Genomic DNA, 23,633 nt, shown 5'->3' on the forward strand with positions numbered 1-23,633 from the left:
GACTAGATGGACAATCAGTGAATCCAGAACCTGAGCCTAAGGCTTCAGCAGAGAGTGCTCTGGCTGCTCCGACTGCCCATTTACATTTATAGCAGACAAACACATCCCAGGGAGACTCAGAAACCAAGTCTGTGCAAAATGTTTACAATCCTTAAATATGATCTGAGTGTCTAACAAACTACTGAAGTCTCATATAAATAATATTTATATTATTATAAACATACTCCTTTAATTTTGCCTCAACTAAGAAAAAACACAGCATATTTGTTCCAATGAGTTTACATTCAATTAAAATAATTGCTATTTCTGTTACAACTTTAAAACAACTACAACATTCATTAGAGACTCTTAAATTAATGTTTAACATCAGTTATTTCCTAAGCCCTGTATTTCTTGTTTTATCCACTCTGGTAACTGATGTAATGCCTTATTTTCTATCAGAAGAAGTCCTAAAACATAAGAAAATATATTCTTATTTTTAAAAAGAAGCAGAGTAAAGAAAGTGCTAAAAAAAGGCTTCCTTCAGCTAATTTAATCTGCAAAACCAAAGCACTGGAAACAGTTTTCCTTACACTCCCCACTTTTTGGTTGCTGGTTGACTGGCTTATGAGTATCAAAAAACCTTTGAAAAGCTAACAAATACACAGAGAAAGTATTGAAGTTTTCAACAATTCCCAAAAATATTTGTCAGAATGTGATGGGCTTATGACATGCCTAATTAAACAGTGAATTGTTTATTCACTCACAGGAGAGTGACATAAAAAGTGTGTTTTAACCAACTCATCTCAAAAATGACAAACACAACTGCTCACTCGAGCTGTTAGCAGCTACAATCAGAAAAACAGAAGCATCAAAGGTATATGTAAAATAAATCAGAAACATTAACTCAGATCTTGACAAATTTTAGGAACAGCTTTCTGTTGAGTAGTAGCACAATGAAATAAGAGAACAAAAGCAAGTTCCCTACAAAACCAGAACACAAAACAAACCTGAAATGGGTCAAGGCAATCAGAAAACCCTTGAGGCAGAATAACATAACAGTCATTATGAACAGCACTGACAGTGCACTTGGACATATCCCTGCTTCTACCCTGAAACAGAAATGCTGGTATACACTACTCATTATGTTTCTTTTAGAAGAATAGATTGACTTTACACACTAGTTATTAAAGGGCTTAATATAAACCTAGGCAATACATTTTATATGGACAAATATATCCTAGGTGCATACAGTAAATTAAAAGCAACTGAGTGCTGACATGTTTATTGCAAATAGGCCTGAATTGCCATATGTAAGAAGTCTCTCATGCAACATATTCTTGATTATCTGCAAAGAAAACTTACCATCAGGAAACCTTTGCTCATATTATTTTTGATAAAAACAAATGTTTTTCATGTTTGTACTGTTTCATCAAACCATTAGTCATCTTCCCCCTTAGGTATTTCACCTACTGCATCAAAAATGAAAAGCTGAATTGGACCAGTGGCATTTAGATCAGTGCATGGGTCAATAATCATCTGGTAGACTTTTCTCCAGTTGAATGCTTTCACTCCCCAACATTCATCAGGAACTCCCACCATTGAAAAGAGGATTGACGGTAGAAAACAACGACAAAGGCATAATTGTATCAGCCTTGGGATTTCTGGGAGTGCCCTGTCACACCTGAGCAGACATTCATAAAGTAACTGCATCATTCTCTCACTTTTATTTAGAAGTATACAGGTAGCTGGAGAGAGCATACACCTACCATGTCTATAATAAGGGGGAGATACAGGCATAGCAAAAAATTGTTACATGACAAGTGTTACTTGTCTCTGTGGCTGCTGGACATAAAAAAATATAAAAATGTTGAGTTTTCAGGGTATGAAGTTAAGTTTCAGGAAGAGTAAGAAACAAATCATCTGTGTACTGGTCAATAAAAAAATTACAGACACAAATTTCAGTAGATTGCTACCAAAATTCATCAGTGAATCTAAAGGAGTTTTTCTGTTCTTAGTTTTGACATTTTATCTTTCTCAAAATAAACATGCAAACCCACTTAAGGTTCCCTCTGAAACTATTTCCTCCTTGAGATTTTATCTCAGTAGAAATATGCTTACTGGCTGAAAGATAAAAGATTAAACAACACACAAGTCCAGGAGGGAAGAGAGCACCCAAGCCTCTCTATGAAGTTGCAAATAGATGTCACTAAAATGAAAACTAAGAAATGCTAGTGATAAAAAGAATCAAAACAGTTTTGTTTTACTGGCTGCTGCTTTAGGGAGAAAAGTGCTCACCCAGGGGCAAGTACTTGTGTTATTATTAACCAAAGCACTATAATATGCAGATACACACAGATATTTGAGTAGCCAATAAAAAGCACTTAAGAAACAAACTGAAGCATCTTAAAAAGAAAATACAAATATAGGATTAGGAGACAGCTGGTGTTTAGAATTAAATACATTTAACACTTAATGTTTCAAGAAGTCATAAACTACCTTCAGAAGCAAACCCACAGCTTTGTTTACAGAGGAATTGTTTCCTACCCTCCCCACCCTCAACTACAGAGGTGACCCACAAATATAAAACTGGAGATGCAGAAGCAGTGCAAAGCGCTTGTCCAAATAATGCCCAAAAAATAGGTGGGGAAACAGCAAAGTCATTTTTTAAGAGCTAGACTGACCACCAAGGACACAATAGTGTTTTAGAAAATCCACTAAAGGCTTCTGTGTGTAAGAAAGAATGAACTCAGATTCCACTGTTTTTCAAGTAGAAAAATGTTTCCCCATGGCAGCAAACACCAGGTAGAGTACACATTTGAAGAAAGAATAGATAGTTCCAGGATTAAGGTTAAAAAAACCAAAACACAACACCTTTGGGTGTAATTAGTGTATTTTACCAACAATTTCAGAGGTTTTTTTAGCAACATTGCTCAAAACCATGAGAAGTGTCATCTTATAATGACAGATATCCAGAAGCGCAGAACTGGTCACAAGTGGGAGGTAGCTCATTAGTGGATCATGTTACACAGGATCTTTGAAGTCTGAACTATGGCTCCTGACAGAACCATAAAGTGCTTGGCTTGGATATGTCCATCTCAAAATCTGACATATAAAAAACCAGCACATGAGAGCAAACACGTTTGTACACTATAACTTAACATACGAGTCGGCTTCCTTGTCATTCAGGTGTCCATGAGATCAGTTTTCTCTTTGCTACACAAAAAGCCTGAATATGTTCACATATTTCTGTATAAATCACATAGTGCTGCTCCATATGGTGAGCTAAAAAACCCCCTACAGCAGCACCCAAAAGATTCAATACACTTGAGCTTCAAAAGAAGTTAAACCATCAGTTACACTGCAGTAAATGAAAAGTGCTTTGCTGTTAAGTAGAAATGAAAGAGAAGGCAACAGAAGTTATGGTATTTATTTTTCTTCTCTGTAACATACCAAAAACATTTGCTTAATTTCTTGGAAATTGTGGGATAGATGAGCCTAGTTACTGGCATTACAAACAAACCCAATTTCTGGTGTGAAAATAAAGTTGCTATCAGTAAAAAAAAAACACCCCAAAAATTTCTCAGGAAATGGAATTATACTGAGAGAAACTTTGCTTAACCCAAAAGAATGGATTTTTATCTCTGCTACAAATATAAATCTTTGTTCAGTAGACAATTGTTTTCTCCCATGGCCTTCCTTGCTATTTCCAAGTCCCTTCGCTCTTGCTTGGACACAGAAAGGCACAAGCACATCCTTAGGACTGAGAAGACTTGTCTTTTTCCTCTCTTGTCATCGTAACATTAAGAAAAGCTAGCACATACACAAAAACATTTTCACTGTTAGCACTGTCAGGCTGCCAAGAGAGACTGCATAATCTTGGAAGTTTTCATGACCTGACAGAACAAAGCCCTGGGCAAACCCATATGAATTCAGTGTTGGGCCTGTTTTCTGCAGGAATTTGTACCAGATGACTTCCTAAGGTCCTATCTGAAATATCCTATGAATGTGCAGCCCTAAGCTCCTTCAGAAAGTTTTACTACATATCTCTACAACAGCACAGCAGCAGTTGTGTTGGCTACAATTCCTGTGTAACAACCACCAGTACTCTCCTGTTACTTTTCTTCCCAGTTGCCTTTCTACATCTACTTATTATTTCTTAAATTCTGTAAGCTTTTTGGAGTTTCATTTTGGTTTGCATCTGCCTATCTAGCACTTGGTGTCCTGCATTTGTGGCTGAGGCTTCTAGAAAATACAGTAATAGAAATAAAATTAAAACTAAAGTAAAAATCAAGAAAATGACTTATTATCACACTCAGGTTTAAGGACTACTTAAAAAGTAAGATACACCTGAGCGACAATACACTGCTTAGTAGTTAGGAACAACAAATGGAACTAAAACCTAATGCAATTGACCAAATAGATACGGCAGGACTATGTATCCTTCCCCTATTCTTGTAACCTACTTATGAATGAATTCTGATTGTAGGAGAACATGGAACGAAAAAACCCAAAACTGTTTAACTTTTAAGAGACTGCCTAGATTTATATACTGCTGAGAGGAAGGAAAGGAATAATTTCAAATCACTATTCTTCAGATGGTGTATTTGACAAGGGAAACAACCATCAGATTTTACTGGAGAGAGAACGGAAAAATATTTTTGCTGAACTGAGTATCTATTTAATGCAGATATACTCTTAGCCACTAGTTATTCTTTGCCAAGACAAACACAGGCATAACTTGCATACTACCTCTCAAAATAACTTCAGCCATACCTTTAACCTGACACACCAAGATGGAAAAAGCAGCCAGAGCTGCCTGCATCACTTCCCAGTTACCTGCTTCTCACTGGCAAACTGTTCTTTTCACTATTTTTCTCCTAAGATAAAGCCTGTTTGTAGTTCTGCAGGTGAGTCATGGACATTGGCCTGTTGTGGTAACAAACACCACAGAACTGAAGAAGCAGGAGTTGGGAGAGGCAGAAATCCAGCACAAGAAGAAATAATTTTATTGGCATGTACATCAAAGAACCTGAAGTTCAAAGCAGTAAAGTTAAAAAAACCCAAACCCCAACAACCTCCCAGTTAGTTCTCATTCACTGCATTGGACTGTTCATCAAAATTAATAATATGGCATAGGCTCTAACACTGTGCACCAGCTGACAAACAAATCAGAACATCTGATGAATGTGTCAAACCCCTGTGCTTGAATGTGACAACAGAAATGTTAGTAAATGAGGTTTGGTGGGTATTTTCTTCTGGTCTAAATTTTAAGAGGAAAAAAACCCACCTGGGGCAGGAAAAACACACAATCTGAACAATTCTCCACCCTCCAGTTCCCAGGTCACTTACTAGGTCACTTCGAGGTGCTTCCTGATAATCTGCTGAAAAGCAGGACACTGAACTTTTTGTGCCATTGCTCTCACTGGCTTGCCGTGGAGGCTGTGCATATTGCCTGTATGTTGCACTCTTCGGGGTCCAGCGAAACAGGTTGATTGATTCACGAACACAACGCTCAATGTCAATCTCTGATCAGGGATTCAAAGAAAAAACAAGAAACGCAATCATGAAAAATTAGTAAAGCAAATTAACCTAGCTATGATATCGCTAAATAGACATATATCCATCTATACCTCTGTTTGTCTCTCTTCCCCCCTTAAAAAGCATATAGTTTTCAAAGATGTTTTCCCATTCAAAAAAACCACTTGGAAATTTTTTATGAAAAACTAGCAAAGACATTTTGAGCATTAATTTTATTCCTAGCTATGTATGGAAATACAGCAAGCTGTTTAAGAGAACCGTAACAGAACTTTAACCAAAGCAAAGACAGGAATATAATTGAAGCCTACTCGTTGTAAGGCATCTTCATTAAATGTCTTTACAAGTCAGACTATTGACTCTTAGATGTATGTACATGTAGTACATCAAAAGCACATTTCATGCAATGTATGGACATCAGGATTTTTGGATCAACTGAGTGTCTTATTTGTCAGTTAAATAGTGCTGTGAGCCAGACTGAAATCTTTCAGTTGTCAAACTTCGTGTGGCCTGCCATTTTGACAAAGCTACATGTTATCTGTTTGGTAGAAAACAGAAACACTAATTTTTGCCTGATGGCAAACAGAATGGATTTTAGAGCTGGGGTTTTCTGGTTTTTTTTTGTGGTTTTTTTTTTTTTTTTTTTTTTTTTAAAAAAAAGCATCCCAAACCCAACCAGACGTTCACAGTGAAACATTCTGGCTGAAGGAGTGAAGTGCCTGTGTGTGTGACAAAATACTACTCAACCTGGGAGGGAAGCAGACACCCATCAAATGGGAAGCATCCTAAAATAAGCTGCGGTCAAAAAAAAATTACTGAAGCGTAATGAAAAACATATGCAAAACAACAAAAAAGTAAACCTATTACAAATATTGTTTTTGCAACACTAAGCATCCTATATGTATCTGCATTCTAACAAGATGTAACATAAAAATAATTTACTTTTCTATCACTATAAAAAGACTGTTAGTTTTGCATCTCCTGTCTGCAGTCTCATGAACAGAAAAAATATTCTAGCTGCATTTTATGACAAACCTAGTGTGGCACATCAGACAAACAATGGGTATATTAGCACTTTCTTGTGTCTGTCCCAAGCATCTTGGATGATTCATTACAGCACTTGCAATTTAGAAGACTGAAGCATCAGCTTCTATGAAGAAAACAGAGGCACTGTAGCCAAGCTTTATCTGTGTATCTCAAACAGATTTGATACATTTCCATCAATCATTCATTGTCATCAACAGATTTGATGCATTGCCATCAATCAGGAAGTTACTCTGGTTACTCATTTAGCAGGGTAGTGAGTGAAAGAAGCTGAAATTGAAGATTGGGCAGAATATTCCAGTTGGATGAGATTATTCACTTTGTTTAAAAACTGAATGATGTGATCTATTAACTTCCCATTCAAAAAGCTGTCTGTATTCAGGTAGGATACAACCTGCAGCATATGCCTTAATTCCACTGAAGATGCTTATATACATCTTGCTTCTGAAATTCTGAAAAATGTGGGACTAAAGCTATGGTTTACCTAATTTTAATTATAGCTCTAAAACCTTTCTGTGGATGTGAAAGTAAATCACATTTTTCCTTAACCGTATCAGGTTCCCTAGCTACTTGGGATAATATTTGCCAGGGATAAATGGACTATATGATGTCTCAACAGTAACTAACAATTTTTCATTCTGTGATGTAAACTTATTACATTTTTCATCTTGAATATACTGTAATGGAAAAAAATATCCATGTAACTGCAGAATTTTATACATTTTCTAAATTCAGATAAAGACAGCTGATGTTATTATATTGATGTTATTAACACTGGTTATTATTCCTAGAGCTCAGAATACACTCTGAAGCATGGTCATTAGTCATATTTTCTCTACATTTCTGAAGACTCATTTTATTTATAAAAAGTGAAGAATTTCAGTTCAAAACTGTAGTCCATTTATGGTTTTTGTTTTTTCTGTAAAGAGACTGCTATAACAGTGAGTTATAGCCCTGTCTCCTGAGATTCTTAACTAAGGAAATATTAGCAGTACTTTTGTAATAAGTGAGATGAAAGCAGAATTTAGCCAGTAAAAAAAAAAAAACCAAAACACAAATAATAATTAATAGCTTGAGAAACATTTGGTTGTGAGAGGGCATAGTAGCCTACAAATATCTGAAATTGAAAACAGAGAACTGGGGGTTGGAATAGGGATGCTATGTGCAGTAGGAAGCTATGAAAAAGCTGAAAGCAGAAATAGGGATAGATAGAGTTAAGCATTGAGACGGACTATCAAAATATTTTTCCTAGAAACAAGCTCACTAATTCCAAAATGAATTCATTTAGAGAAGTGGGAAATGCAGCAATAAGTTTCCCTAAAAACGATAACCAGTTCTCACACACCGAGATGTAAGTAAAAAATCTAGGAGTCTGTTATTCTGTGACTCTTGGCTGTTTGGTTTCTCGTTTCTTCTAAGCAGCATTTCAGGAGGACAGTGGCCATGCCTGAAAATGGAATTCCACGGAACAAGAGGGAATTTTAAAAGGTTTGGGAGGAAGCCAACAAAAGCCTAACACTGATTTCCAGTCTGGCGATTAATTAATCTGCTTCTAAGTAATAAAAAATAAAAATATAACAAGTAGATTGTGGTTTCCACAAATAATTAAAAGAAGAATAAATGTATGCACACAGGTACATGCATGCATATGCATGGAAATGGTCAACTTCTATCACCCACAAGGGAGACAAGATTATTGGTAGTGAAAGAATTTACCCACATTCTTTTTTAAAAAAACAATTAGTTTCAGGATACTGGAGTCTAAGACAAAATTAAACTGGTGTAAATATTTACAGAACATTTGTTAGTCACATTGCATGAACAAGCTTCACACTTGAGTAACCTTCAAGCCCATCTTCACTTTGTTTGAAATTTTAGTTTAAGAAAATCACTTCCTGTCAGTAACTAAAATGCAATGCAGTCTTTTGGAGCCTTGCCGGATAAGATCTTTCCTCCTCCCTTTGGCTAATAAGTAAGGGTCTGCTGTGCTACTTCAATTCCGATTTCTTCCCATGCCCTTTCAAGACAAATGAGTCAGTCTCCAATTAAATGTCCATCTTTTGTTATCTCACCAAGACTCTGCATTCACACACTATTAATCCTGCTTGCACTCTCCCTGCTCTGAACTAACTGTGTTACAAGCCAGAAAAAACAAACGTATTTTACATATTATTGAAAACATACTGTTGGTATATCAGTAGTGTAAATATATTAAGACAGTACCTAGATTCTTGTGCAGGACTATGAACAAATGAACAGAGTACCTCACCAGGATGCCAGACTACTTGTCATGTGCAAACATCTTAGAACATCCTCCTGAGAACAGACTCTGCATAAATCTCAAGGCATCAGCAAGAAGCAAACAGAAACATTTAGAAAGGACAGGGAGGGCCTGCTCACTCATGAAAGTGTACATACAACATCTCTGTGCTCTCCAAAGTCCCAACATTGGGGTATTGTGTAGTATCAAAAGCACACGCCTTCCATTTTTATTGATACAAATTTTGCTGGAAAATCTACAAGAAGAACGTGGTGCCATAACATGGTGCCATTAACTGTGAAGCGTGCACTGAAAAAAATTAAGCCCAACTTTAAACATAATTACTATAAAAGTAAGTTTACATTTCAAAATTTAGTAGTCTAGTTTTCAAAAAAGTGCAGAGCACCTGCATTTCAAAACAGCCAAAGCTGGCACCCAAATACCTAGGAACTAAAAGTCACAAGTTTCATTTTACAACATTGGGTTGAGGAGTTCTGGCTCAACTGAGCTCAAAGTCAAGCAGCAATCAAAACCTTACAGGAAACAACTCTATGGCACCAGCTAACTACTCTATTACTTGGCATCAAAAGACTTTTCATGAGATTTCTAAATATGCAAATAATATGGGAATTGAAAAAGGCAGGGGTGGCAAAGTAAACAAAAAATGATCTAATAGTAATATCCTGGTTTTGCCATGGCCCCATGCCAATACTAAGCCTACTGAAGTATTGTGCTCCTTCGCTGAACTAAAATTCCTGGTTGCTCTAAAATGTTACTCATTTTGCTCTGTTCATGCTAAATTATCACTCCCTACCAAGCTGCTGCCTCTGTCAACAGCCCCAACTGAAAAGGACAGCTCAGCTGACATAGCTGCTTTTTAAGCTACATACATTTAGTGTTTATTATTATAGATACAGGAGAGAAATATACCACATTTGAAACAGATGTTAAAAAGAAAGCATCAGTTTAAAGGCAATACACCTATGACAAAAGTACAGAGAACTTTTTATTTTTACAGCAAAACTGGACATGCATACACTGTTCGCAGCAAGTGAAAGCAAGTAATGGAGAAAAACATAACATGAATGCTTAGTTCTTAAGGAAAATGTACACAGACCAAGTCTTTGTGAGCAGTTAATCAATTCCAGAGCCCTTTCCTTGGGTAACAGGACACCACTTAAGAAATTTGGCCAAAATAAACTGCTTCTGCATTTTGGAAACAGCCCAGAATTATGAGCTTGGTTTGACCTCTCCATCACAAATACTTTACTACTACCCTGCCAGGCAACATCAGCCACCACACTGCCACATAAATAGGCCAGAAAACCTCTTTGCTATAAAAGCAGAGAAGGTGAATAGGTCAGTTCGATCTCACAATTCCTGCTCTCAGAAGAAACAGAGGTGAAAGGCCATAAGACTTTTCTTTTCTGATGACATACAAAAAGATACACTAAGCCTAGATATTTAAAAGGACAAATCTAGGAAGAGAAGTGACATTTCTACCCAACATCTCTATTACTGCTAGAAGGTTACTATAAATGAAAAGGTCAATGCAACATTATTCTTTTTATATAATTTATTTCATACATTATAGGACAGTTGTGTTACTTCATTGTTTTGAGGATAGTAATTTGCTCTTAAACACATCAGCATCCCCTTCAGTGCATCTTGCAACAAAATTTTAAAGGCAACATAAATATCAGTCATTAATTTTAAAACTCTTCAGCTAGTAAGACAGAAGTCTTTGTTCTTCTTTCTACATGGATGCAAGGTGTGCATCTTTCAAAGAGCTGCCAGGAGTCCAAGTGTTGTCAATCAAGATGCCATCACAGTTCTTGCCTAATGCAGCAGGTGTACAGAAGTTGCATTCAGCTAGAAAAATTATTGGACACAGAAGTAAAGGAACAAACTACAGTACTCTGTCTTCACACAGATTGCATATTGCACACCTCTAATAAGGATCAATAATTTCAATGCTGCATTGACAGGCTACCTTGTCTGACAGCACATTACCCTACAATTCTTCCACTATTGCGGAATAAGAAATCTCTAGACAGTTCTCCACAGTCAATATTGTTTACTACCTCTGGGCAATACTGCTGTTTTCAGTGTACATGTGACAGTTGTCTTTGTTGGAAAGACAACACTTTCAACTATTCTCAAGTCTGAATGCCCAGAAACAGCAGTTAGTGTATCAAAAATGAAATGGTCCAGGCCCCTGCTTGGTGAAAACACATCAACCATCGGCATGAGGGTTCAGAAATGCTGGGAGAATAAGGACTTTTGTTTTTATGCAATGAAATCACATGTAATGTCCAAAGAGCACAAAAAGAATTTGTTGGTCTCTTGTCTTAATCCATAAAGGAGATGTTCAAGAACTGAGAAATTTGGAATGTATCCAGATAAAGAGTTCTGTAGCAGAGGGTGTTATGAAGATAATTCAAGTAGAAATGACAAATCTATGTGAGATACTGATGTTTCTGCTGAGACCAACAGCAGCTATGTTTGGCGCCTGGGTATAAACAAGGGAAACTGAGAGGAGTTGTGGAAAGTACAACTATTACAGTACCTGCAGTTATGCAGTCACCTGGATCAGTTTATGCAGAACTTACGAAAGTAGTGAGCAGTAGAGAGGAGCAGCAGAAAACACCATGAATTATTTCCTGAGACACTAGACTGCATAAAGGACAAACATGAATCCTTTTCTTACTCATGATTGTAAAATTGCTCCGAATCAGCAGTTTAGTGAAAAGGTTTCATAAAGAATGCCTTCCAGTATGGAAATGTGATGTTGTCCTGCATTGATAAAGATGAGCAGGGAAGACACAGAATGATGAATGACTATATGAAGAGTAAAGGTTTACTGTAAGTGACCACCAAATGTCACATGCTACGTCTTACCGAGAAAGACAACTAGTGTCGGCTAAGCTCCAACAGGAAAATGTGTTTTAAACAGTTTTATGAGGTGCGCCATGGCTCTTTAACAGCAGACATTTCTACAAGCTAACAAAATGTTAGCGACTTCTGGTCCGGCGCTGACATCAGAGTAGGATACTGGCCAACAACAGAAGGATATGAATTCACACTGTATAATGGAAATAGTCAGATGGAGGCTACTACGCAAAACCTGAGATGTACACAAGAATAAGGGGAAATAATGCAGATCAGCAGAAGAATGAGCATTATTTCATAGCTAGATGATAACCATCTACAGGAGATGCACAAAAGTACAGGTTTACAAACTGCAAGGATCAGCTTAGAGAAGAAACTTGTTAGAAATACATGGAAATGAAGAACTTGTGCCAACATTCAACAACATTAAATTTTTGATAGAAAAATATTGCTTGGGCTTTTCTGTGTTGTACAGTTTCTTAAAATCTTTCTCAAACTGGCTCAACAGACATTTAGCAATCTCAAATGCTAGTGAAAATTACCTCCTTTATCCTAAATCTGAAGTAATATGCAAATACTGAAGCTCAGTATGCATTAGTAAAGATCACACCATCTAAGTTTCTAGCTGGGTGGTATGTAAGAACCACTTCAGCTATTTCCAAGACATAACAGGTATAAAGTTATAAAGAACTCTACAATTGGAAACTCTGACCAGACCAAATGCTTATAAAACCAATCAATCTCTAAAGAGCCATAAGTAGAAGACCTTTATATTAACAGAGCTCTCCTCTTGTTAGCCTTCAGGATATTTTTAAGGAAATAATATGAAGTAACTTAGAATTTCTAGTTTTGAAATAAGACAAAAATTCAGGCAACCTTGAGAAGGAGTACCTGTTGCCATGAGAAAAGGATCAAAGCCTCTAATTTGACCTGTTGGTTCCTAGGCCAATAATGGAAAAAAACTTTACGTAAAGATTAATACGGGTAAGGTATCTAGATCTGCCTAAAGAGTATCCTGAACCATGTAACACCCACAAACTACCACAGATCAAGAAACATATTATTCAAGACTAAAATGTTACTATTTTCCCACAAATACAGTAACTGTAAACAGGAAGGATAATAATCATCTTGCTTATGTACCGATGCTTAAACCAGGTTTAATTTCTAAAAAAAATGCTCATCATTTGACACTACAGTAGATAACTTACTGAGATGCAAAACTGCCAGTGTTTACCATTAGTCAAGTCTATGTTAGTGTTTCACAGTGCAAAACTAGTAGCTTTAGAGTATCTAACCTATACATTTCTAAATGACTTAGTTCGCTGTATAATTAACCTACTCAGAAGTAAAAAAAGTTCCCCTATTCGATGAAAAAGCTTTCTAACATCCCCCATTTGAATTTACACGTGAAAGTATTTAAGAAACACATTCCTAAATATATTCTTATAAAAAAAAAAAAAAAAAAAGAAAAAAGACCATCTTTAAGACATTTTTAAGTTTGTGTCATTTCAGGGTTACACTCCCAGCGGACAAGTTTGTGGTTTATACTCTATCAGTTTACATGATTGCTGAATTTGTTGCTTTAGAATTATGCTATGCTGGTTAATTAAAAGAAAGAAAAAAAGGTTTTGGTTTGGGCTTTGAAGAACCAGCAAGAGATTTTCTAGCTCTTTGCCTGGCTCTGAAGTCAAATGATATGTGACTAGTCTATCCCCTAACAGAAGCTTTCCTAGACTTTAAATTTTTGAAGTAACAGAGGTTTCACCTGACACACCCCTGATGGGTACTTAGCCCATTTATCACCATTTTCAGAATACAGACAACATTCTTCATATGCAACGTGATGTTTTCCCAGTTGAGATACCTGTGCTTCCTAAATTGCCCTTCAATGCTAACAATCAAGTCCTGAAATTTATTCTGAGCTTGCAATATCAACAAAATCTTAGCTTTAGGTACAAACCCTGCTCTACTTCTTCATGTTTAGTTTTGGTCTTTCTGTTGACTTGTATTAAACTCCAGCTCTTAGTATATTAAGAACAAAGAAGTTTGGATAGACAGAATCAAATGCCTTACACAGATTTATAAAGGCAAGAGTTTAAGTTCTTTAAATATGAGAAAGTAGACCAAAGGGAATTGACAGCTATCCCAAAGTATGAGACCACTGAGAATTCACTTAAACAGACCTCATTTCTCAGTCCTTATTTTGGCAGAAAGATTTTTCTAGCTTTCAGACTGCACTTCCATTCCAATTCTGTATTTAAGTAGTTATGTGTATCTCTATTAACAACACTGGATATGCACACCCCCAAAATATATCTACATTCAGAGATGTGCTGCTAGTGTACATTTTAATCAAGGAATTTTAACACTGCAGTATTTGTGCAGCTTATATTAAAATCCTTCTCCATTAACAACTAGAGAACTAAAGATTATTGGAAAGATCATTTATACCTGTACAGGCAAAGAAACACATTCAGCATAACAAATACATAGACAGATACCCTATTAGGCACCTTGCTCTGTCAGCAACATTTTCCATAATTGTAAAAAAAAAATATCTAGTGCATACTCTTGCTTTCTAAGCACTAGTATAATCCTGAACCAGTTTTGCTCATAACGAAACAAAAACAAAGAGGGAAATAGTTTTCCAAGACACTTTTGTAAAGAGAAAAAAAAATAATAATTTGCCACATCTAGAGGCAAAACTCAGATAAAAGTGGCCTTCCCATGCCTAAAAATGCTAATATGTTTGACAGTCTACCTTCAGGTACTTTGATTTTATTCCAGGGTAAAGATATACAAAATCCTACATGACTAACAGGTGGCTTATTGTATTCTCCGAAGTCCCCTTTTGCTATGAAGAGTACATACAGGTTCTATCAAGAAACAGGAGGTGTAAGCTGTGCCTCAGACTGATTTTAAGACATGCACTAGGAAAAGTTCTACTGATGAACTCACTTTTCACCCTTTTTATGAAATACCATCTCTTGAGCCAGTCCTTTGCTAAAGGATATATATTTGATTTTCTTCTGCCAGAGCTACAGACTAGCAAGAACACTAATATAAATAAAGGATTATGGTATTTTTTCCTTAGTGTGTCACCCACTGCAGCATTTCTCTTTAGTCTCAAGAAGATATAATCTATAAATAGAACAGCATTTTGTTCATGTCACTACAAGTGGAAAACGTGAATAATTAAAGAATTCACAGCTTCAGGTAAAATGATATCAATCTTACAGAGTTTAACACTACCGAACAGCCTTGGTGAGCAGGTGTGCCCTAACAAATTGCTCTGCTTCTGTACCAAAGCCAGCTCCCAACCCATAGCTGGCTGTAAGCCATTTGGGGAAAAAAAAAAAAGGGGGGGGGGGGGAGGGGCAAAAAAAGAAAGCAAACAAAACCCCACTTACTAGCAGCAATGCACAGTTTCTGCTTCATAAATGCCAATATTTGGCAAAAATAATCTTTGTGAATTGCATTATAAAATATACCTGCCACTGGCATCTAAAAAAGCTAACACAGCATAGATGAGGAATATGTTCAGAAAAAGATGTTTCCATAAATTTCAGTCAGACCTCCATCTTTCAAAAAAAGAAAACTAGAAACATGATTTCCTTTTTGCTTCTCATGTCTTTTGGTATTTCCAATCCAATTTTTTTATGTTACAGTTATAGCACCATTATCATGCGCATCATGTGACAGAGACCAAATTACTGGTTTTCTTCAGACATACTGTAATATGGAAAAGCAGTCCAGCTTCACTAACTGCATGATAAATCACCTTGCAGTGTCATCTTCCATGGGGAACAACAGTTTTGAACTTGGGCAAGCTACAACACAGCCACATGTCAAAATTTCATAGCTGGAGTTATGAAAAAAGTTTCCTTTTAAAAGAGCTATTATGACACCTATTCCTCAGAGCTTCATCAAAAGCAGTTTTTTTACTATTCACTGGCACACTGAAGACCCCACTCTATCTCTTTCAGTCTCCTCAAATTTGGTGTTTTGATCTCAGAGTTTACATTTTTATTCAAGAAGTGGTGCAACAAATGGGAACAGGCACCAAACACCCACAAACTCAGTGTGGGCTTGGCAGCCAACTGCCATTTCTTCCTCCCACCAAATCTTAACTAACTAAATGCTGAACCACCAGAAAGTCTGGCACAATAAAAGTATATGAATCACAGATGTGGGCAGACAGAGGATTTTCAGGAAGAAAAAGAACAGAAAGTAAAATGGTAGCTACCTAGGGTCAGATACATATTTAAAGTAGAGTTCTCTGATGTACATCTAATTCTGCTGCTATCAGCAGAAACACATCACTCATAACTGAACCATACAATCTTAGTGTAGAATTTCCACTATTTTTTAATCTTCAGTCCATTTCTGAGATGCATGTAATCCTTCTAATCATTTATATGGCTTTCACCATCATGGGATTCAGCATTTTGGCATGTCACTACAATGGCAACAGATATAATTGTTTCTCCCACATCAGAGAAAATCTGTTCCTTGGAGAATCATTCTTGTGCTTTGATGATAGCTGGATCTTTGACTACATGCTGCATCTTAAAGCTACATGCCAGTGTCTCACAAAGTATAATCCTCCACATACTCCAATTCAACAGTTTTACTGTAGCTCCTTGTTCAACTGGATTGCTTTTCCACAGCCAGTCTTTCCAGACATTCTATCTGAGGTTGAGGTTCTTCCTTTGGAAGCACTGACTAGCCTTGAGTCAACAAAAATACACCTTCCTAAGGTGCACAGCATTAAAAGAACAAACCCTTCTCTTGCTCCAAAAATACAGAAGATGATTTTATTGTGTGAACTAACCTACAAGGCTTACTTGAAAGTATGTTTTATCTCACATCTAGGCTAAGTGTTTACCTGTTCTCTAATAGCATCTGTTCCCATCTTTTAGTTGTCCTATCTCTTCTCAACACCACAATTAATCTCTATATGTCAGTGATGACATTGGCATGGATCTCGGGTGGAAGATCTGTTCACCAGGCCCTGCACTGCACCCATTTCCAGGTGGGAGTGAATTGGTCTACAGGATCCTTCAACTGTTTGCAAATTGCTGTACATATCTGGATGCTTCCTTCCTGGGTTTGTTTCCCAACAAAAGGTGCTGGTGACTGCACTACTTGTACAACATGTAATGTACTTAGTAATCAAATCAAGCTACAATAATAATAATAATTTTTGAATTGCGTAGTGTACATGAATCACATGAACTTACGGCAAGATGTTAAAGACTAAGCTATAAGAAAAACTGCACGTTTTAAAGTAAAGTTACTCATACAGCTGGCCCTCAATGCATGAAACAACCTTCTGGGTTGTAAATTTGCTGATACATAAGATGCAGACATATCCAAACTGGCTTAGTACAAGTCAGTACTCGTCTGAAAGCAGAGTCCTGCCCCTGTTCTTGGTACCTCAGGAATTACATCATCAGAGTAGCACCACCCTTACCACCCTCATTTTCCTGCCACATTCTCCTGCTATGTGTCAGACTAAGATCAAGAAAAAGCAAAGGTAATGTATACTGTGTTTCCTCTCTCTGCATCACCCAGAGAGGATGAACTTTACTAAATCTCAAAACTACATGTAAAGAATTAGCAATGACTCCAGGGTTGGTTTTGTTTGTCTCAGTACCTCCTAAATCTTCTCTGGTATGTATATTGTTTGAATAAAGTTTATACTTAACAAAGCTCCTTAAACACAAGGAAAAAAAAAGAAAAAACAAACAAATAAAAAACCCCACCTTGGGGTACTAATTTCCTAAACAATCTAATTCTATTTAAGTTTTAGCAGTTGCTTATATGTCCCCTTTATACAGACCCATAAGGAATGAAATAGCACATTTGTTGCTACAGCAGAGGGAATTTCCAGTATTCTTAATTAACCAATTATTTTGTCAAATATTTCAAATAGATTTCCTAGTGGGCTAGAATATGGTAAAAACTATATATAAACAAATCAAGATTTTTAACACAGCTCCCGAAAATAGCAAGTAATGCCCAATTGTATTTGGTTTATAGATAAAATACGGACAAAGCTTTGAGACAAGTATTGAAAAGGATTTTCAGAATCAAGTAATCAATAATGACACTGGGACCCTTCTTTTCCCTCACATCATTAACTTTTTTAAACAGTAATTGAAACTGTGTTATATGCAGTAAACTGGAAATACAGTTATGGGGTTTTTTTTTAAACTCTAAATATGCATTTTTAGAAACTGTAAAAACAAGAAATCTTAAAAAAGCATTCCACAAAGTTGCAAGACTGCAGTAAAACAGCTTTATCAGTTTGGAAAGCAGGTCGCTTTCACTGGCAGCCTGAGATAAGCCATTTCAGTGCACAGAAAGCTTAAAAACCACAGGAGTTTTGGGCTGTTGAACAACAATTGATTTTAGATTGAAATTATTGCAGATGTTTTGAACAACATAATCTCTTCCTTGGGGTGACCCAGTTTCAGGTGAAGGTTGTTTGCAAATTACTTTCAGAAAATTTTCAGGCATGGTACAAAATTTATTTTAACCAAAATAACAGAAGTCCTGTCTGGAAGACAGAGGTGACAAAAACCAGAAGCAGTCAATACTACTTAATCAGAAATAAAACTCAGGTCAGAAAGAGAAGGCACAAGGATATGATAATTATATGTTCAAAGAAATTACTGTTTATAGAAGTCTCAGTTAGACCAATAACTTTTAAATCACACTAAGATTGTCTTTCATCCTCACTCTTTTTTCCCTTAGTAGTCAGTTTATGATATACTTCGGATTAATCTCACAATATTCAAATTGTGCCACTGTTGACATACAAAATATTTCAGGTAACAGGATCAAAAAAAAAAATCTTACCAGAAATACCATTCTACTAAAACATTTCCTAGCAGAGTATCAGCAAAGTTGTCAAACTATTATCAGCAGAAAGCATGTACGTTATAATATTACAGATTTTAGTGATTTCATTTTATTCCATAAACAGGTATGTATTATGAGAACTAAGGTGTTCTTACACATGACCTCAGCATGAAGTACTTCAATTGCCATTAAATCAGCTGGTTCAAGGTAAATTGGAATACATAATTTAAAACCACTCAAGGAAAAAAATATGGAGAAATGACATTAGGCAAGAAAATAAGTTAAATATTAATGAATCTAAGACATACAACTAATAGATGGGGGAGGAGGGAAGGGGGTAAAAGACAATCTCTTAGTTTAACACTCACATTTCAGACCATCTAAAGATATCCAGTTAAATTTAATAAGGGCATTTGAAATGACTAAGCATATAGACTGAAAATGAAAAAAACCACACTGTAAGGAATGGCATAAATAAATTTCTTATAAATTGAAAAATACAGCAGCAATTACATAGTACATACTAAACTGAAAGGTAGCAGAAAAGCAAAATTTTGAAATCCAGATACATGTTCAAGGGTATACAGTGAGGGACAGAATTTGTGACAATAATATTTAGAGAAATCACAGAGCTGCATCTGTGAGAACTCACTGAACTTCTGAGAAACTGATTTATGCAACTATGAACTTAGCCTCAGCCTGCTTGCTGCCATATCCTAGACTACTGCTAACCTCTGTAAACTCTGCAGGTGTGGAGACTGCCACACTTAAGAGCTGTTAAGCTTAAATGCTTTTCCAAACTTGATTCTCTCATTCAGTTCTGAAAAAGAATGACTTCTATTTAAATGAATTATGAATTACTGAATTGCACACATGGTGTTCAGAGCCCACTAAATCTATAATTAGCCAAGGAATTAGCCAAAAGTTACAGTTACCTTAAGAAAGGCCACACAATTAAAACAGTGTCACCTCTTAACCAAGACATATATCATGTTAGTAAGATCCTGGGTGGGAGAGAGGGAATTAATACAAGAATAGAAGTACGTTCTGGGTGCAGTAGCCTTCCAATTCATGGGTTATGTAAATATGAGGCCATCACAAATGGAAACACCTCTTTCAGTTAACATTCTCAGTTCAAACGCATTCTATTGTCTCATTAGAAAGTTGCTCAGAAATAAGATCCAAACTTCGTGGTTAACTGCATTTTTTTTTTTTTTAAAGATACAACACTTAACTTGTATGGATAGGTCAACCACCCCCCACTGAACGAGAAGACAGAACTTCTGCACAACAATCAAGTAGCCTCTGATCCGATTTTGAGGGTTCTTTTGAAAGCTTTACATTTCAAATGGAAATTGATTTAACACAGAGCAATTCCAACGGCTTCTATATTGCTTTCCCTAATTCTTTTACATTAATTGCTTCCACAGCAAAAGTTTAATTATTTTTTGAAATCAGGCTAATATTGGCATCAAAGTAGAAAAGCACTGTTTAAAACAGCACTATTTTTTTTTTTCACTGAGAAATCACTATCAACTGGATTGTTTCTATACATGGCATGTCTACACACAGTCACATGAATTATTTAAAATTGTTTCAAATTTACAATAAAGTACTCCAACGTTCACTTGGAAATAATAACAAGCTCACCCAATTCTTGCTGATGACAGCAAAAAGACTTCTACTAACTTCATCAAGCTGTAGTTAAGACCTAGACACTCTGACAGTGAGTTTGCCTACATATACCATGATTTCAGAACACATGTAAGATTTGTAGTATATATTCACATGCAAGCACATACCATCTTCAGCAACACACTGGAGAAGACAGAGAAAGAGGGAAGAGTTTTTTCTGTACCTGGCAAGTCTGAAAAAAGGAGAATGCATTCATTGAATCCATTAGCCAGAAGACGATCCCTCAGTTGTTGAAGTATTGCAACTCCAATACAGAATGGGAAGGAGGAATTTCCAAGCAGTAATGTATCCCACAAGTGAAAAATTTTGTGCAAAGGAAAGACATCTGCATGATGAACAAACACAATTAAAAAAAAGCTATAAGCATACAAGTTGATAAAAACATATACAACACGCACACACTTTTCCCCCTCCTGTCTTAGGGTTATTTTTATTTGGGAGCCAAAAGAACTCAACCTTTTTAGAAACAGGTTTGTCTTCATATGCAGTTTGATTATTCCGGATATCATCAGTGTCTTCTTTCATTAGTGAATACTTATAATTGTGCAGGTTTTCGGGTTTCACACACACACAAAATTAGGCAATTTATTTTTCTTTAGGTATGTGGAATTATGCATTAGGACATGCATTTCCAATAATATGAAGACATTAATGAGTTAGTAAGCTTAACTACTTAAAATTAGACAAGAAAATGAACAGAATAGAGCAAAAATTGGCAGAATAAAGGAAAGACAAGGAGAAAAGCCTATTACAAAAAAAGCCATTTTACATACAAAACTGAAGGTTGCTCTCCTAAAATAAGCTATCCTTCAACTAAATAATTCTAACTTTTTATTGCAATTCACTGCCAAGGAAACCATCCCTTTGGTCTTCCAAAAGTGATGATTCTCATGAAAGTTTTGGAAGAATGGACAACTGCAAGAACCAGTGCTTTACAGTCAAGATCTTTAGAAATTGCAATCAAGAATCTCACATTAAATTCTTTGATATTTCATCAGGGAAATAATCCATCAGCTCTTTTCATCCTGCCACTTTTTTAAAAATTCAAAGTCTGCCAATGTTGACATGAAATAAAAAAAAAAAATCAGATATCTTTGAATTACTTTCTAGACTTGCTTTAACAACTTTGTCCTCTTTCATTAAAAGCTCACCAAATTCTAAAGCTCTTTCAGTTCCCTAACATACATGCAGAAAGATCATAGTAAAATAGTGCTAGCAGAATAACAATGTGTCAAAGTGCAATAAAAAAGAAGCTTGTTTTGTTGGTCTCCAAATACAGGTACTCTCTTTCTTATATTATTTGGGTGAGAGCAGGGGAAGGTGGTGAGGTTTGTTTTTGGTTTTTTAACTATTATTATATCTTTTTTCTCCAGTAAATAACAGCTTCCTTTGCACGCTCCCTAAATACTGTGTGTGTAAAATAATCCAGTTCAAACTTAACATAATACTTTTTTAAAAAAATAAGAAAACGCTGATTATTGTCAAATCAGGGCAGAAAGTATGTGACAGGCACTGTTGAGACTCAAACCACAACACACATTCTTGCAAATTACAAGCAAGGTACTAAATGATAGACACATCACACCAATTAGGAAGGCTTTAGCTAAAAAAGTGAGAAAAACTGTGCTTAAGAAATATAAGAACATTTAATCAGAGAAAAAGAATGCATACTCACGTGTGAACATTGTAAGAAACCAAGGAATAGCATACAGCTGCAAAAGGTGGTGATGGGGGGAAGAGAACAAAAAAATGTTTTAAGAGCTGAAAGTGTTTATGAATTGTCTACTATATTAGAAATTGCCTAGCTTGGCACAAATGTCTTTAAAATGAGAAATAACTGCAGCGGCAGAACCACTATCACACAACTTTTAGCCCCTCAGAGGAGCTTCTTCCTCCCCCAGGCCCGCATTCTCATCTCCTTCAAATTACTAGTTTGTGATACTGTATTGAAAACAATAACAAAAATCACCCTCACTAGGCTTATGTTTGCAAAAAATAACTCCCAAAGTCAACTCAAACACCTGCTCTACTAAACTGCCACAGTTCTCACCCTACATATATATACCACTAAGTAAAAATTAGCAAAGGATGTCTGAACAAGCATAAAACAACTTGAATCAATATATCTCTTTGACTATGAAAAAAACCCTGGTTTTTTTATATATACTTAACAGTGCAAATCACAATTTCCAACAGAAAAATTAACCATATCTATTTTTTTCTCCTATGTTGGTGTGTATCAAAACGTATACTTGTCAGTGAAAGGCACTAAAAGAATGGTTTCATTCTCAAAAGCACAGTGTCAGTTACCAACACCAACTACGTTGTTCTACTGTGACCTTTAAAGGCAGCTGTTTTCTGAAGAATTTGAGAATTTGAAGAATAGTTTCATGCAAACTTTCATACACATGACATCATACAGAGAAGATTCAGTATGCATTAGAAGAGGTAAGCATTTACGACACCTTAAAGTTTATTAATGTTCAATGAAGTATTTAGCATGTTGAAGGCAACAATCTATTTTCTTGAACTGCACAGAAAGTCCCCACAAATTAAGAATGCAAAAGAGAGACATTCATTGTTGAATTTTACTTAGTTGCATAGCTCATATGCTCTGTTTTCCACTTCTGAAGATTTACAGTTAGACATAAAGCTTAATATATTACTTTTTAGCTCATAAAAAGTGCAAATTAGTCCTTGTATTAAGCTTTCCCTGGAAGTAAGCAAATGAGAAGCAGAAAGCATAACTGATATTATGTTAATAAATTACTACTTATTTCATAAACTCTTAACTGGGTAATGGCACTGATTAAATGATGCACACATTTGCTGAAAAGCTCTTTAGCACAGCTGTCTCTAAATTTTATTCCTACATGTTCATCTGAGCATCAGATAGTATCTGAACCATATTGTCCATAAAACTAAAAAAGCTGCGATGACCAGACTGTTCACCACTTTCAGTATTCAGGAGGCTTTTATAAAGCTTGGCCTCCAACCCCCCATTTGATTTTAAGGTTTCAAAAACCAAAACAAATCAATTTCTATCACCACTTTCATCTTATAATACATTCATACTATTTCCCAGAGTATTATCTTTGTCATGTCTTCAGGCTCCCTACTGAATAACATAGCCTCTTCCCTGAAATATCCCCTACGGTGGTTGTGACCAGCTGATACCTGTTTACCTGCTTCCTTGTCCACAATATCTTGCTTTCCATGCAGTAGGAAAACAATAATAACAGCCTGAGGCTCCTCTTTGCTTGGAGGTACAAATTATGTGGGTATAATTTTGAACCACATTACTTCCTTGGTATTTAAAAGCAATTACTTCCTCTTTTTCATATATTTGATT

At 36.0% G+C, this 23,633-nt stretch overlaps 1 protein-coding gene across 8 annotated transcripts in view; it reads right to left on the reverse strand.

Moving 5' to 3' along the window:
- The window catches only part of TBCK (TBC1 domain containing kinase), a 112,296-nt gene that overhangs the window by 28,425 nt on the left and 60,238 nt on the right, over positions 1–23,633 (reverse strand). For all 8 annotated transcript variants that reach the window (XM_074823222.1, XM_074823227.1, XM_074823219.1 and 5 more), the window contains 3 exons: positions 21,957–21,993; positions 20,445–20,606; positions 5,332–5,507 (listed from right to left, as the gene is read on the reverse strand). In XM_074823222.1, the coding sequence (XP_074679323.1) occupies positions 5,332–5,507; positions 20,445–20,606; positions 21,957–21,993 (375 nt within the window). The remainder of the gene's footprint in view (positions 1–5,331; positions 5,508–20,444; positions 20,607–21,956; positions 21,994–23,633) is intronic.

Source organism: Strix aluco, chromosome 4 (genome assembly GCF_031877795.1).
Source record: "Strix aluco isolate bStrAlu1 chromosome 4, bStrAlu1.hap1, whole genome shotgun sequence".
Classification (NCBI taxonomy): domain Eukaryota; kingdom Metazoa; phylum Chordata; class Aves; order Strigiformes; family Strigidae; genus Strix; species Strix aluco.